This window comes from Mustela nivalis (genome assembly GCF_964662115.1).
Source record: "Mustela nivalis genome assembly, chromosome: 9".
NCBI classification, from domain to species: domain Eukaryota; kingdom Metazoa; phylum Chordata; class Mammalia; order Carnivora; family Mustelidae; genus Mustela; species Mustela nivalis.
In genome coordinates this window covers 64,017,866-64,033,545 of record NC_139028.1, presented here as the reverse complement: position 1 = coordinate 64,033,545, position 15,680 = coordinate 64,017,866, and the positions used below count along the sequence as shown (strand labels likewise).

At 37.2% G+C, this 15,680-nt stretch overlaps 1 protein-coding gene and 1 pseudogene across 4 annotated transcripts in view; both read right to left on the bottom strand.

Annotated features, from left to right (window-relative positions):
- FCHSD2 (FCH and double SH3 domains 2) overlaps positions 1-15,680 on the bottom strand; it is a 284,078-nt gene that overhangs the window by 9,891 nt on the left and 258,507 nt on the right. For all 3 annotated transcript variants that reach the window (XM_082749741.1, XM_082749740.1, XM_082749742.1), the window contains one exon: positions 2,652-2,786. In XM_082749741.1, coding sequence (XP_082605867.1) covers positions 2,652-2,786 — 135 coding nt within the window. The remainder of the gene's footprint in view (positions 1-2,651; positions 2,787-15,680) is intronic.
- LOC309841246 (small ribosomal subunit protein uS8 pseudogene) lies at positions 2,990-15,295 on the bottom strand (annotated as a pseudogene). Its single transcript has 3 exons — positions 15,199-15,295; positions 13,555-13,621; positions 2,990-3,681 (listed from the first exon to the last, which is right to left on the bottom strand). The product of its transcript is annotated as a small ribosomal subunit protein uS8 pseudogene (transcript).

Below are 15,680 nucleotides of genomic sequence, written 5' to 3'. Positions count from 1 at the left end.
TCTATGAAATTTCTCCTATAACAGGGAAAATTTGCAATTTTAACCTCTACTATAAATTTTATTTTTTACACATTTTAATTAATTAATTTATTTTAATAAACATATAATGTATTTTTATCCCCAGGGGTACAGGTCTGTGAATCACCATACTATAAATATTTTAATACATACTCTATTTTTCAGCTTAATGTTTACTTAATGTTTCTCAGCTTAATGTTTACCTCCAGACTATCCATTCTAGGGGAGGGAGGCAGAAATTTTGTCACAATAATTCCTGCATCCCTGAAACTTGGGGCACTAAATGTTTGTTCAGTGATTAACTAGTTAAATAGATTTTTATAGTCTGCTTTATGATAGGGACATGCCTGGCATATGCCGATAGAGGGAATGTTGGATGGATGTGAGCTATGCATAGTCATTCAGACTCTTGGGTTCCTCTCCATTTAAGGACCTTAAATTTTAATTCTGGAACTTCAAAGTAAATATAAAGTTGGGAGGTGAGCTGGGAAAACATTCCCAACCCTAGTATTATCGTACTCTATAACATCTTTCCAACGATCTCAGAAGATGTCTTGCAATTTTCAAAAGATTATCAAAATGGTTTACTTTGGAAATAAACCCCAACCCTTTTAGAAAAGAGGTAAGTGTTCGTGATTTAAGTATATAATGAAAGGATGTCGAACTAAAAGGTCTGATGTTGAAGAGTATATACTGCCATGTTTTGGCCTTTCAGGGACAGTGGGCAGTGGGAGTGAGATGCTTCCTCTACTGTTATTCCTTAAGCCCTGGGTGTCCATCAGCATGGGAGCTAGAGGACAATTCATTTGTTTATGCCTTCCTTACATCATTCATTTATTTGTCCCACAATTATTTACTGAGGACCTGCTGTGTGCTAGGTACCATCCTGCTTGCTGAAGACACACGACAGGGTATACAGATACAGACAAAGTTTCTGATTTATGGCCCTTTAGTGGGGAGTCAGAACAAAGAAATATGAAAACAAGTAAGATTAAGCTTGACTGGTGATAAGTGCTATATAGTAAATAAAAGAGGGAAAAGGGCAATGGGAAGAGAGTAGTAAATGAGAAGTTGGCTTGTATTTAAGTTCTCAGGGGAGAGCCGAGGAGACACTATTTGAGCTAAGCCTCAATGAAGAACAGTATGCAGCCAACCAAAATTTGGGGAAAGATGGTTCTAGGTAGAGGGAGCAGCAAGTGCAGAGTTGTCAAGTTAGGAAGAAGCACAGTGCCATAGTGTAAGTGTGGTGAGTGGTCTGGTTAGGGGAATGGTTTGGCTGGTCTGGCATGAAGCTAGGAGACTGTCAGGGCTCAGATCAATTTGAACATTATAGACTCTAGGAAGAGTTTGTTTTTCTATGTGTGACAGAAAACTTACAAAAGGTTTTCAGGCAAGGGAATAAAATAATCTCCTTTATGTGTTAAAGATAATTCTGGTTGTAAAGTGGACAATGGACTGTTGGGAGGGAGGTAAGTATGTAGAAGGGATGCTAATTATGGTTTTTTTTTTTTTTTAATACAGTAACTGAAGTAATGGCCTAAACCAAGATGGTGAAAAGTTAATGGATTCAGTATAAGTTTTAGAGGTAGAGTCAACAAGGCTGGCTGATGGACTGGACGAGGGGAGGGAAACTCAATTTATTATTTATTTATTTTTTAAAAGATTTTATTTATTTATTTGACAGAGAGAAATCACAAGTAGATGGAGAGGCAGGCAGAGAGAGAGAGGGAAGCAGGCTCCCTGCTGAGCAGAGAGCCCGAAGCGGGACTCGATCCCAGGACCCTGAGATCATGACCTGAGCCGAAGGCAGCGGCTTAACCCACTGAGCCACCCAGGCGCCCTCAATTTATTTTTTATGAGTAAAAAAGTTTATGTGAAAGTAGAACAGGGGTGAGAGAGGTGAAGAACTATCACACTACCTGAGGGCTGCTGAGGGGTGGGAGGGAAGGGATGGGGGCTGGGTGATGGACACTGGGGAGGGTATGTGCTACGGAGAGTGCTGTGAATTGTGTAAGACTGATGATTCACATTACATTATACATTATATGTATGTTAAATAATACATTATATGTTAAAAAAAAGAACTATTACACCAAATCAAGTCTTGAAATTCTGGCATCTATTTATCTAGGTCCCTGCTTACCATGGAAACAAGAGGTGGTTAGTAAAGTTTAACAAAACTGTTCTGTAAATCAATTTTCTTTTAGAATCAGTTTGGAGAGTCATCCTAATGGAGGGTCTTGTGCCAAAGCAGGCAATTGATAATAAGGGTAAGATTACCTTAGTGAAAATTTACTAGATGTCAGGCACAGTACTAAGTACTTTGCTGTATAAGTGTTATCTCACTTAATCTTCAAACTAGCCCTATTATCCCCATAAGGTAGGAAAACCGAGACTCACAGAGACCAAGGGACTAGTATGGTCATATAGTTTGTAAGTGGCAGAGATGGATTTTAATCCTGGCAGGCTGATGTCAGAGCCTAGACTGTTCATCATTATGTTATATTATCTGTAATGTTAACTGAACACCAATTTTATAGTAAGCACAGTACAAGAGGCTGGGCAGACTTAGTCACATGTGTCTTCAGAGTTGCCACAATTTAATACGAGCAATAGGTTAGAGAAATACACACCTTGTAGGAATAAACAACTTTGCAGGTGAGTGGATAATTTCTTAAGGTGCCAGAAGGGCTGGAACTGCTGTCATCAAAAACATCCATATTGTCTTCAAACTCTTCTCCTTCCTCTCTTTCAGGATCTGCATTAAGCTAGAGAAAATTAGATGTCAATGGCTAGCTTCCTTACTTCAAAAAAATGGTTGAAAGCAGGAAAAAACACTTAAAACCCGATTATTTCAAAATATAATTTACTTATTCAACTATACACAGAAAAAAGTATCTATTCTCACTTGCATTTCTCTTGTTATGAAAAGACAAGATTATTTTTTTCAAGATTTTGAGAGAGCGAGCGAGCGAGCAGTGTCAGGGTGGGGAGCGGTGGCAGAGGGAGAGAGAGAATCTTAAGCAGGTTAGACCCATCACGGAGTCTAACACGGGGCTTGATCTCACAACCCTGAGATCATGACCTGAGCTGAAACCAAGAGTTGGAAGCTTAACCGGCTGAGTCACCCAGGCGCCCCTAAGGTTTTCTTTCATTTCTTTTTCCATTGAGGCACTTTATTTGCATGAATATATTACAGCCCTAGAAAGAGGATCCCAGGATTTTCCCTCTTATGTTTCTGTCTTGCTTCTTCATGGTTCATGATGGCAGCTGAGGTTGTCAGTACAATGAAACCAAACTGGCAGGTTGGAAGCAGGTTCTTCGGCCATTTTTCTAGATCTTTCAGTTGTACATCAAATCTGGGGCTGATCACTCCACACTTATTTAACCGCCCATGAGGTTCACAACAGTTTTTCCCGCTCTGTGATTATCAGTGATTTCAAATTCACCAATGTAACCAGGCTTCACCATCACAGTGAGAAACTGGATGATGACTTTGGAATGTGGCCCACTAAGAACCTGACATTTTGCCTCTTTTCAGCATTATTACTGCTCTTGAGAGCATGTGCCAGGACATTCCTGCGCACAATTATGGCAGCATGGAAAGTTGCCGGAAAGCAGATTTTATTTTCAACATGCAATGTGGGGCTCAAACTCACAACCCTGATATAAAGAGTTGCATAAAAAAAAACAAACAAGAGTAAAATGTCTTTCAAATATATAAGAAATGTTTATCAATGTCCTTTTTCTTTTCACTGTTAAATAAAGGCCTCTTACCATTTTAAACTGATCACATGGGGAAATGTTCATGCTACCAAGAAGTTGGAGAAACAGGCTCTCCTCTATTGTTGGTAGAAATATAAACTGATACGTCCTTAAAAAAAATCAGCCTACTGAAATTAAAAACTACCATACCACCTGATCTAGCAACTTCACTTTTGTGAGTCTCTTATGGAGAAGTAAAAGCAACAGGAGGTAAGACTGTAGATCTTATTCAACTTACAATGGGGTTATGGCCAAATAAACCCATCATAAGTCAAAAAATATCCTGAGTTGAAAAGGCATTCCATACACTTAACCTACTAAACATCATAGCTTAGCCTAGCCTACCTTAAATGTGCTCAGAACACTTACATTAGCCTACAGTTGGGCAAAACCACCTAATACAAAGACTATTTTGTAAAAATAAAGTGCTGAGCATCTCATGTAATTTACAGATGGTCCCCAACTTACAATGGTTTGACTTACAATTTTGTGATAGTGTGAAAGCAATACACATTCAGTAGAAAACATACTTGAAATTTTGATCTCTTTCCAGGCTAGCGATATGTGGTACAATATTCTCTTGTGATGCTGGGAAACATGGCCACATGTTTCTAGCCACAAGGCCATGAGGGTAAACAAGGGACCCTTGCAACCGTTCTGTACCCATATGATGATTCCATTGTTCACGTCCAGCACATATTCAATAACTGTTTGTAAAAATGTATTTACCTAGAATACTATTCATGATGTTAAAGTACAAATAGTATTTATGTGAACATCAATATCTGATGGGGGGGCAGAATAAGGATTCTGAAGAAAAACAAAGACTGGAGAATAGAGATGGATGACTTGTTTTTTATGTAACTCTAAACTATCCGAACTATTAGAATAAGCATGTCTTACTTTTTTTTTTTTTAAATTTTATTTATTCATTTGACAGAGAGAGAGAGAGATCACAAATAGGCAGAGAGGCAGGCAGAGAGAGAGAGAGGACGAAGCAGGCTCCCCGCTGTGCAGAGAGCCTGATGTGGGGCTCGATCTCACGACCTTGGGATCATGACCTGAGCGGAAGGCAGAGGCTTAACCAGCTGAGCCACCCAGGCACCCAGCATGTCTTACTTTTTAAACTAAAAATCCAACAGGAAACAAAACAGGCAAAGTTCCTTTGTCTCTAGGTACACATAATCATTTACTTAGCTACTTTTCCCCATGTGCAAACATGCAAAGGCATGCATTAAAGATATAAGGACTGGATATTCGGAATTAGGTCTCACAATAGAATAACTGAAATATCAATATCAAATCCCTACAATTAGCTGAACACTGTGTGAGGCTCGTAGACATGAAACAAAGGACACACTTTGTTTTGCATGAGCTCACACTCGAGAGTGGAGAAACCACCACCACCAAACGCTGAGTGTGCAGGGGGGCCTTTGGAGAAGGTCAGGGAAGACTTGCTGGCTTTCAGCGAGTTGCAAGGTAGAGGCTGCCTATATTGTCCAATTATACTTTCTAACGAATTAAAGTGATTTCTCTTGAGTAATTATTAACATTTAAAACTGACTCTATTCTTAACTGCTAGTTCCCTAATACAATTCCATAGAGCTTTCTAAAAGAATAAATGGCACCTATTTCCTGTCAAATGTATTGCCTACATTTCAGAGCCCTTGTAATATTCTCATTTATAACTATTCTTGGAATTTCTTCACAGTTGAGTGAGATAATCATCTGCATCTCATCTTATAAATAACTCACCTAGGGCGCCTGGTTGGCTCAGTGGGTTAAAGCCTCTGCCTTCGGCTCAGGTCATGATCCCAGGGTCCTGGGATTGAGCCCCGAATTGGGCTCTCTGCTCAGTGGGGGGGCCTGCTCACCCCTCTCTCTCTCTGCCTGCCTCTCTGCCTACTTGTAATCTCTGTCTGTCAAATAAATAAATAAAATCATAAATCACTGATCTATGGTCAATCTGGTCAATGACAAAGACTCAAATCTTGACCTTTCAAATCATTTCAGGCTATGATACCATCATTTTCCAAAAGGGCATTGTGTCATATAAAAGAGGAGGATCGGGCACCTGGATGACTCAGCTGGTTGGGCGACTGCCTTTTACTCAGGTCATGATCCCGGAGTGCTGGGATTGAGCCCTGCATCAGGCTCCCAGCTCCTTGGGAAGTCTGCTTCTCCCTCTGACCTTCTCTTCTCTCATGTTCTCTCTCACTGTCTTTCTCTCAAATAAATAAATAAAATCTTTAAATAAAAAAGATGAAGATCACATGCTAGAAACTGCCATAAAATATAAACATATTTACATATACTTAGAAAACACTGCTTTCATATTCTAGTAAAGGTTACAGACATTTTAAAAAAATAACAAAAACAAAAACCCCGTAACTGGGCACTGCAACAAAACAACACAAAACACCCATACATCTATAAAAACTAAAATTAAAGCCAATGTGGGCAGAACATGTTTCCAAAAATATATAAGGAATGTTAATATGCACTGTGCTGTGGCACTGGGAATCAATCCAAAACATTTTCTCTTGGCAACACTGATACTAAACATTCCTTTCTTTCCCCCTTTCTTCTGAGTTCATTGTTTGATTCTCATGGAAGGGAATGAAAAGTTGCAGTGACAGCAACAGGGGTCAGGGCCATGTGCTTTTTCATCACTCCAGTAGCTTTCCAAAGTATGTCACTGATGAATAACTTCTGCTTTTTCCCTCTTTCACCCTCTGTAACATCACCGTTACAATGTTTTCTTGACCCAGCATTTCTAAAATCACATTCTTTGTTTCTTAACAATAGTTCTCTTAGCCCTTTTCCTTCCTGTCACCTGACAGAACTTCAATTTAAACTATTCTTTCTAGTTGTACTGTTTTTCCTTTCTTAGATGTAAAATGCTTACGCTCTCTGCAAGCGCAGATAAGAAAAAGCTTTCTGGGGGCACCTGGGTGGCTCAGTGGGTTAAGTCTATGCCTTCCGCTCAGGTCATGGTCTCAGGGTCCTTGGATGGAGCCCCGCATCGGGCTCTCTGCTCAGCAGGGAGTCTGCTTCCTCTTCTCTCCTCTCTCTCTGCCTGCCCCTCTGCCTACTTGTGATCTCTGTCTGTCAAATAAATAAATAAAATCTTAAAAAAAAAAAGAAAAAGAAAAAGCTTTCAGAGTTGCTATTAGTAGCCTTCTGTTTGGACTCAGCAAAAAAACCTCTGAAGGGTTTCATCAACTTTATGGAACTATAATGAGGCTAGAAAGCAATACTGGGTCCTTGGCTCTGACAGACTTGAGTCTGAATGCTGACTATACCATTTACTGTTGTGACCTCAGGCAAATTATTTAACTTCTCAACTTCAATTACCTTATCTCATAATGAAGAAAAGTACTCCTTCATAGGGTTATCATAACGATTAAATGAGGTAACATATTTAAACCCATAACACATGCTGGATATATAGAATGTACTTAATAAATCATTCTTCTTCTTTTTTTTTTTGATGAGGAAAGAGGAAATTACATAAAGAATCTGGTGATATTCAATATAGAGGAAGGCAGCTCCTTATAACTGACTAGAAGAACCTCTGAACTTCATTTGGACAGAGAAGTGATCACATTGAACATCATTCCAAATACAACACAAGGAGGCTATAAAGGGTGATGTTGAAAATATCAGCAACATAGATTTCTGCTTCCAGATAAGATGGAGTATCAAGGACCAGATGTAAACTCCTTTCAGAAACAACTAAAGAACTGCTCAAAATATATGAACCCTGGACCTCATGCACTGAGGGACAAGGATCCCTGGGGAATGCGAAATAATTTCAACTTAGGAAACAACTATTTAAATCCAAATGAATTGGAATAAAGGTTAAAAAGCAGAGCAGGAATCAATACAACAGAGAACAGAAAAACAACAGTGAAAGAAAAAACTTAATGAAGTTAAAAGCTGTTTCTTTATGGAAATCCATCAAATGGATAAACCTCTAGTAGAATGATCAGGAAAAAAGTAAAGACACAAATAGAAAGAATGAGAAGTGATGCCATACTACAGATTCTTTAGATAACCAAATATTAAAGGAATATTATAAACATTTTATTTCAATAAAGTTGGCCAACTTAGAATGGTCAGACTCCTAGAAAGACACAAATGACCAAAGTCCACTCAAGAATATGCTGAATAACCCTATATCTACTAAAGAAATTGAGTTTTTTGTTAAAAACAAAGAAGAAACAAACAAAAAAACTTCCACAAAGAAAACTAGGCCCAGATAACTACTCTGATGAATTACAGCAAATATTTAAGGAAGAAAAAAATACTACACGATTTTACATTAAGCTTCCAGAAAATAGAAGGGGAAGGAATACTTTTCAAATGATTGTAAGACAAACATTACAAGAGAAAGAAAAGAAAATTATAGACTAGTATCTGCCATGAATAGAAATATAAAAATGCTTATGGAAATTTTGACAAATCAATTCCTCTAAATACATAAAGGGTAATATATCATGATTCAAGTGGAGTTTATTAGTAATCCAAAGTTGGTTTAATAGCTGAAAAATTATCAATGCAATCTGTCATATAAGCAAACTGAAGAGAAAAATCATTCGACAAGATCCAACATTCATTGCTATCAGCAAACTGAATAGGAATAGAGGAAACTCCTCAACATGGTAAAGGGCATCTAAAAAAACCCTACTGTTAACATCACGCTTAATGATGAAAGACTGAATGCTTTCTCCCTAAGTGCAGAAACAAGGCAAGGACATCTGTCAGCTCTCACCGCTTTGATTCAGCATTGTATTAGAGGTTCTAGTTGTTACAGTAGGGGAAAAAAGGAAGCAGTAAAAATGTCTTAATATGTAGGTAATATGATTACATAGAAAATCTACAAAAAAGCTATGATAACTAATAAATGAATTCAGTAGAGTTGCAGGATACAAGATCAATATGCAAAAAATCACATTTTCATGTGTTAGCAATGATCAATTGGAAATTAAAAGAAAAAACCATTTACAATAGCACCCAAACCTATAAAATAATTAAGTCTGAAAAAGAGAAGTGCAAGACCTATATACTGAAAACTACAAAATACTGCTGAGCAAAATTAAAGACCAAGTAAGTGTAGAGGTATTATGTTAATGGATAAATAATGAAGACTCAACATTGTTAAAATATCAACTGTCTTCAAACTAACCCACAGATTCATCACAATCCTATTTTTAAAAAATCCCGGTAGGTAGAAAACTGATTTTAAATTTATATGGAAATGCAAAGGACCCTGATTATTTAAAACATCTTAGAGAAAGAATAAAGTTAGAGGTTAACTAAACTGGATTTAAAAGTGAAAAATAAAAAAGGGAGAGAGAAAAAAGTTGAAGGATTTATACTACCTAACTTAAAGGCTAATTATGAAGTTACTTTAATCAAAAGAGTATAGTATTGGCGTCAAGCTATATATAGATCAATGGAACAGAGGAAAAAGTCTGAAAATAAACCCACACATACATGTGGGTTTTGACAAATATGTGAAGGTAATTCAGTGGAGAAAGCACAGTCTTTTCAAAAACAATGAAAAGGAACTTGTACTCATTCTTCTTACCATATATAAAGATACTAGATCATAAATTTAAATGTATAACCTGAAACTATAAAAATTCTAGGAGAAAATACAGGAGAAAACCTTTATGACCTAGGGTTTGGCAAAGATTTGTCAAAGAAATCATAACTTTTAGTCAAAGCTGCCACACCACACCATGGTGTGCATGGTCTGTAAGAGAAAAAAAACAGTAAGTTGGACTTCACCAAAATTAAAAATGTATGCTCTTTGAAAGATACTGTTCAAATGAAAAGATAAGCCATAGACTTGGTTTGGGAGAAAATTATATTAATCATGTATCTGATAAAGGGTTTGTAAATAGAATATAAAAAGAACTCTCAAAACTTAGTAAAAAGAAAACAAACAACCCAATAAAATATGGGCAAAAGAGCTGAACAGACACTTCACCAAAAAAGATCTAGAGATAGCAAATAAGCAAATGAGAAGATATTCAACATTATCAGTGAAATGCAAATTAAAACTACAAGGCTACACTACTGCACACCCATCAGAATGTCTAAAATTAAAAAGACTGACCATATTAAGTGTGGGCGAGAACACCTACCGATGGGAATGTAAAATGGTACAGCTACTTTGGAAAACAGTTTGGCAGTTTCTTAAAAAAATATTAAACATATAGCCACTGTCTGGGCAGTTCAAAACATGAGTTCATAGCAGTTTTACTTGTAATAGTCTCCCTGAAACCTAAATGCCCATCACCGGGTGAACTGATAAACTGTGATATACTCATACAATGGAACACTACTCAGCAATTAAAAAAATGCAATGAATTATTGATATACACAACAAGATGCACGATCCTCAAAATAATCATGCTAAGTGAAAGAAGACAGATTAAAAAAAGGTACATATTGTATGATTCTGTTGATATAAAATTCTAGGAAATGTAAGCTAATCCATAATGAGAGCAGATCAGTAGTTGATTGAAGGGCTGGAAGGAGGTGAGGAAATATGATTACACAGAAAATCTACACAAAAGCTATGATAACTAATAAATGAATTTTAGGAAACTTCTGAAGGTGGTGGTTATATTCATTATCTTAACTGTGGCAAGGTTTCACTGGTGTGTACATATGTCAAAATGTATCAATTGTACACTTTAAATATGTACAGCCTATTATATATTAATTATACCTCAGCAAAATTGTTAAAAAATATCAGTAAAGTTAGGGAGTTTTATTTATTTTTTATTTAAAAAAATATATTTTTTATTGGTCAGAGAGAGAGAGAGCAAGCACAAGCAGGAAGAACAGTAGGCAGAGGGAGAAGCAGGATCCCTTCTGAGCAGAGAGCCTGATGCCGGACTGTATCCTAGGGCCCTGGGATCATGACCTGAGCTGAAGACAAATGCTTAACTGAATGAGCCACCCAGATGTCCCAAAGCTTGGGGATTTTAATGACAATGGGTCACACAGTATTTGAAGATGCTACAAGACCATTAATTATACCTGTGAACTCCCTCCTTTCATTAGTATTTTAAACTTAGTTGGTAAAATTAAACTACTTATCTTGAGGTTTGGATTAATATTTTTGAACATGTACTATGTATAGGGATTTATGTTAGGCACTTTTCTTATTATGGCTATGCAGAAAGTAAAAGAATTTCTCTTAGAAGTGAAATTTTCCACAGCTTCTCAATGCCCATCGTTTGGTCCTGGCTGTCAGTGAGATTGGTTCTCTCAATCTGTGGCTACAAACTCAGCAGACACTATACTTGGTTTGGTATCTCCCAGCACCTAGCAAAGGTTCTCATGGCAGTGCAGGTTCAATATATGCTTGCTGAATTGAATTAAATTGATCCTACTGAAAATATGAAATGTCAATTTCACTAGTAGTGTGGGCTATTTGGGTTATAGAGTTTAATTCAATAAAAAGACCAGTGCCCATTTGGAAAAACTGTAAACACATAAGTTACTGAAGATTTTTGCAGGTGTATTCTATTATTTTCTAAAGTTTATATTTATTTTACTACAAAAATTCATTGTTTCCTTTCTTTGGGATTAGTGTAAGCCCAAAACAGATTTTCATATGTCAAAAACAAAGCCCATTATATTGCAAGGACTATTATGCATTAATGAGGCAGATGGAAACTAAACCACTATCCTGATGGTTAAAAATATTTAATTTCCTTGCCTTTCAAACGCATTATTCAGCATGGTCTTCCCAATAATGGAAGCCAGAATTTATTTCTATGCAACTCTGAAAAATGCTCACACTCTTAGGGAGGGTGCAAAACAAGAGCGGATGTCAGGATGTTTGTGTATAATAGTTGGGGGAAATGCCTGGAGACAAGGAAGTTGTGTAAACACTATCAGATATAGTTTGAGAACCTAGGGGAAAATAATCGAAAGAACAGAAACCAATCTTACACAAAGAACTATAAATCTCTGACCTAATAATTTTTTACTTTTAAGTAATCTCTATATCCAATGTGAGGCTTGAACTTACAACCCCAAGATCAAGAGTCGCACACTCCACTGACCGAGTCAGCCAGGTACGCCTGACCTATTAATTCTACTTCTAAGAATCTGTATTACAGAAAAAAATCTCCTGTATGGAAAAAAGAAATATACACACAAATATTTTTAGAGTATTATTTATTTAGAATATCTTGAAGAAATCTAAATATTAAACCTATAAAAGAATAGTTAAGTGAATTATGGTATGCTTTCTTGATCAAATACTATGCAGACATTAAAAGAAAGATTATGGAGATCATCCAGCAAATTGGAATGCTAGATGGAAAAATACACAAATTAACTTTATTATGAAATATGTTTAAGGAAAAAAAAAAGGATGGTAGGGGTGTCTGGGTGGCTCAGTTGGTTAAGTATCTGCCTTCACCTCACGTCATTATCTCGGGGTCCTGGGATCAGCCCTTTTTGGGCTCCTTGTTCAGTGGAGAGCCTGCTTTTCCTGCTCCCTCAGCTCCCTGCCACCAGCCCCGTTGCTTTCTATCTCTCTCAAATAAGTGAAAAATAAAATCTTAAAAAAAGAAGAGTAGAAAGAGGATGGAATCACATCAAGTTGTTAACAGTAGCGTTAGTAAGAATGTAAGAATGGAGTTTTTGGTCATCTTCTTCTCTACTGAATTTTCTAACTTTTTGTAACCTAGTTATAAAACTGTTTCTATTCTAAAATTCATATAATTTCAAAATTAGGTTGTAAACTGGGTATGGTCTTTTAGTAAGAGAAGAAAGGAAAATAAGAGTAGGGAGGAATGATGAACAGAAAGGCTGACTGGGCTACTAGTAGTAGCAATCTAACCACAGGCTGTTATGTATGAGCTCTAGTTAACCATCAGTTGAATAACTCTATTAGCAGACTGCTCTCCTTTTAAAAAACATTGCCATATACTGTGGTTCTTTTTCTCTTTTTCTTCTGAATCCTGTATTCTGTACTAGAGCAAAATACAGAAGGCAAAGAGTTAATACCCAAGGAAGTTTAGTTTCTTCCTTGTTCTATAAGGTAAATAGACTGTATGTTTTAAAAACATTTATCTTCTAATAAGGCCCTTTACACTGTTAATGTCTAACACTAGAATTAAACACATTTTCCAGATGGAAGAGAACTCTAAACTTGATGACTAATGCTTTTGTTGGCATCTTATAATGGAAGAAATAATTTGGTCCCCAGATGTGTATTTCTGCTTCATGCTCCTAGCCAGCTAGCTGCCAATGTGAAGAGATACAAATCCCTCTAAATTATTTCAGTGTTGTCATTTAAAAGCAGGTTAAATAAATATTGGGACTTCATTTAGCAAATCTGTACCTACGTCTGATCTCTCCTTCATTTATACAGTAGCCTCTCCTTCTTATCCATGGGGAATAGGTTCTGAGACCCCCTATGGATGTTTGAAATGAGAGATAGTACCAAACTCTATAGACTATGTTTTTTCCTACACCACATACTTATGCTACAGTTTAATTTATAAATCAGGCCTAGTAAGAGATAAATAACAACTAATAATAAATTATAACAATTACAACAATATACTATAATAAATGTTATGTGAATGTGGGCCTCTCTCTCAGAATATCTTATTGTACTATATTCACCCTTCTTGTGATGATGTGTGATGATAAAATGCCTACGTGATGAGATAAAGCGAGGTGAATGAGGCAGGTATTGTAATGGAGTGTGAAGCCACTACCGACCTTCTGACAAAGTCAGAAGGAGGATCATCTGCTTCCAGATAGTTGCTTCCATGGTTGACCACAGTAACTGAAACCAGGAGAAGTGACACCATCAATGAGAGGGGCACTAATGTATTATTAATAGAATTTCCACAAAATATAACCTTCAGCGGAAAGCAGGATGACACAGGCTCTGTAAAACTGACTAGAGGGAAGAAAAGAGGGGGAAGGGATTGCAAAATGCTCCCTTCGCAGAGGATATGATGTTCCTACATGAGCTGATATCTTTGGACAGTTCTCAACACTTACTATCAGAATGTACTACTCATTGACAGACTGTACTAGGCATATCTCTTTCATTTCCTTCCTTCACACTCAGAATCCCTTCTTTATCTCCTGCTGAAATTCTTCAAGGACTATCTCAACTCACATTTCCTTCATGGGGCAAACATCTTTCCTATTTTTTCTATCTGGTACAGAGCTTTTTTGACAGCATTTCACAAAATCATAAAATTTTGGAATTGGAGGGGATCTTAGAATCATTTAACATAATTTTCTCTCGAAACCCAGAGAGAAGTGGCTCTTTTCCCAAGGTGTTGATGAGTTAGGAGCAAGCAATTTCAAGTTTGGCACAGAGTAGCCCAGTCATACACTGCCATGTATCACTAAGATCTATAAAGGTCTATCTGCCCTACCAGCTATGCTCTTTGCGGAGAGAGACCAAGTTTAGTTCATTTTCAATATACCCAGGAAGTAGGCAAGAACTGAGGGGATAAATGCCTGCTCAGCTGAGTTAGTCAGAAAAGGTACTAGTCTAAGGGAAATCACGTGTTTGGTTGGTTTCCAACAGTGCCACTGAAGACGCCGTAAGAAAGTTTGTGTCTGGAATTTGCTATCATCTAAAGTTCTGTACAAAAAAATAACCTGAAGCAGAGGGGAATTGTGTTAGAAGGGATATTCCATGTTGTGGAGCAACTCTGTCATATTGAAAACAGGGCAAGTTCTTCTAACCCCAAAGTCAAGTGGGTGATGTGTGCCTACTTTCCTTAGCTGGATTATCATTAATAGTAAAACAAAAATAAGCTTTTAATAGACTGTTTTTCCTTAAAATGCACACCAATACACAGTCTTCTTTAAATGTGCAAGTGTATTCCCATTAGAAAATCAGAATGTTATATAAAAAAATTGACAAAGCTTTCAGGAATGTTCTTAAACTTTAGCCAGTTTCTCTAGCAAGGATCCCTTTTACCTGAAAGGCATAAACACTGAAGAAGCACTATGGATATAGTCAGAAGTTGAGAGAGTAAAAGTTTTAGCTTTTAATTTGCCACTACTCCATCTATTCGTCCATCTGACCTTTCATTTCTTCCTTCAGCAGATATTTACTGAGTACCTACTATGTGCCAGGCTCTTTGCTGTGCACAGCAGTGAATCAGGCAGACATGGAAATTACATTCCAGGGAGGAAGACAGACAAAGAAGACAAATAAAGAAGGCAAGGACAGACTGTAATAAATGCCATAAGGAAATAAACAGGATGAGAGAGAGAGAGTAATGAGGGGGAGGCAGCAGCAGGAACTACTTTGGCTGACCAGCTAGAAATCATATATCCACCTATGTAGTAACATGGAAATCACGGAACTTTTCTGGCACTCAGATCTCCAACATGAAAAACTGAGGTTGAACTGGATGACGTCAGAGTAGAAACAGCCCTGGACTTGAAGCAGGAAAACACCAGCTTGAGCTGTGGCCTTGTTTGTCATACCATCCCTGCCCTGTGTCTCTGACGATGATACAGTGAGCAGAGCGTGAAAGCCCTTGCAAATCACACAGATTAAATAAGCCACAGACCAGAAATGTTCCCTTCCCTTCTTTGAGACTGTTTATGACTCTCTGCATCTTAGTTTTCATTTGTACCTAGAGAAGATCTCTGAGCACTTCAGAAACTCTAGATTAAAATTTTTACTCTGCTACTTCTGGACAAGAAGCATCTCTCTTCATGAATGGGATAAGGAGTTTGGTAAAGTGGTACGGGTAAACCAACAAGAGATAATATGTTTTTCACTGCACGGTTAAAAAAAAAAAAAAAAAAAGCATGACTTTTTTCCTCTTGCTGTACCAGGTTTAACTCAGTGATAGGGTAAGGCA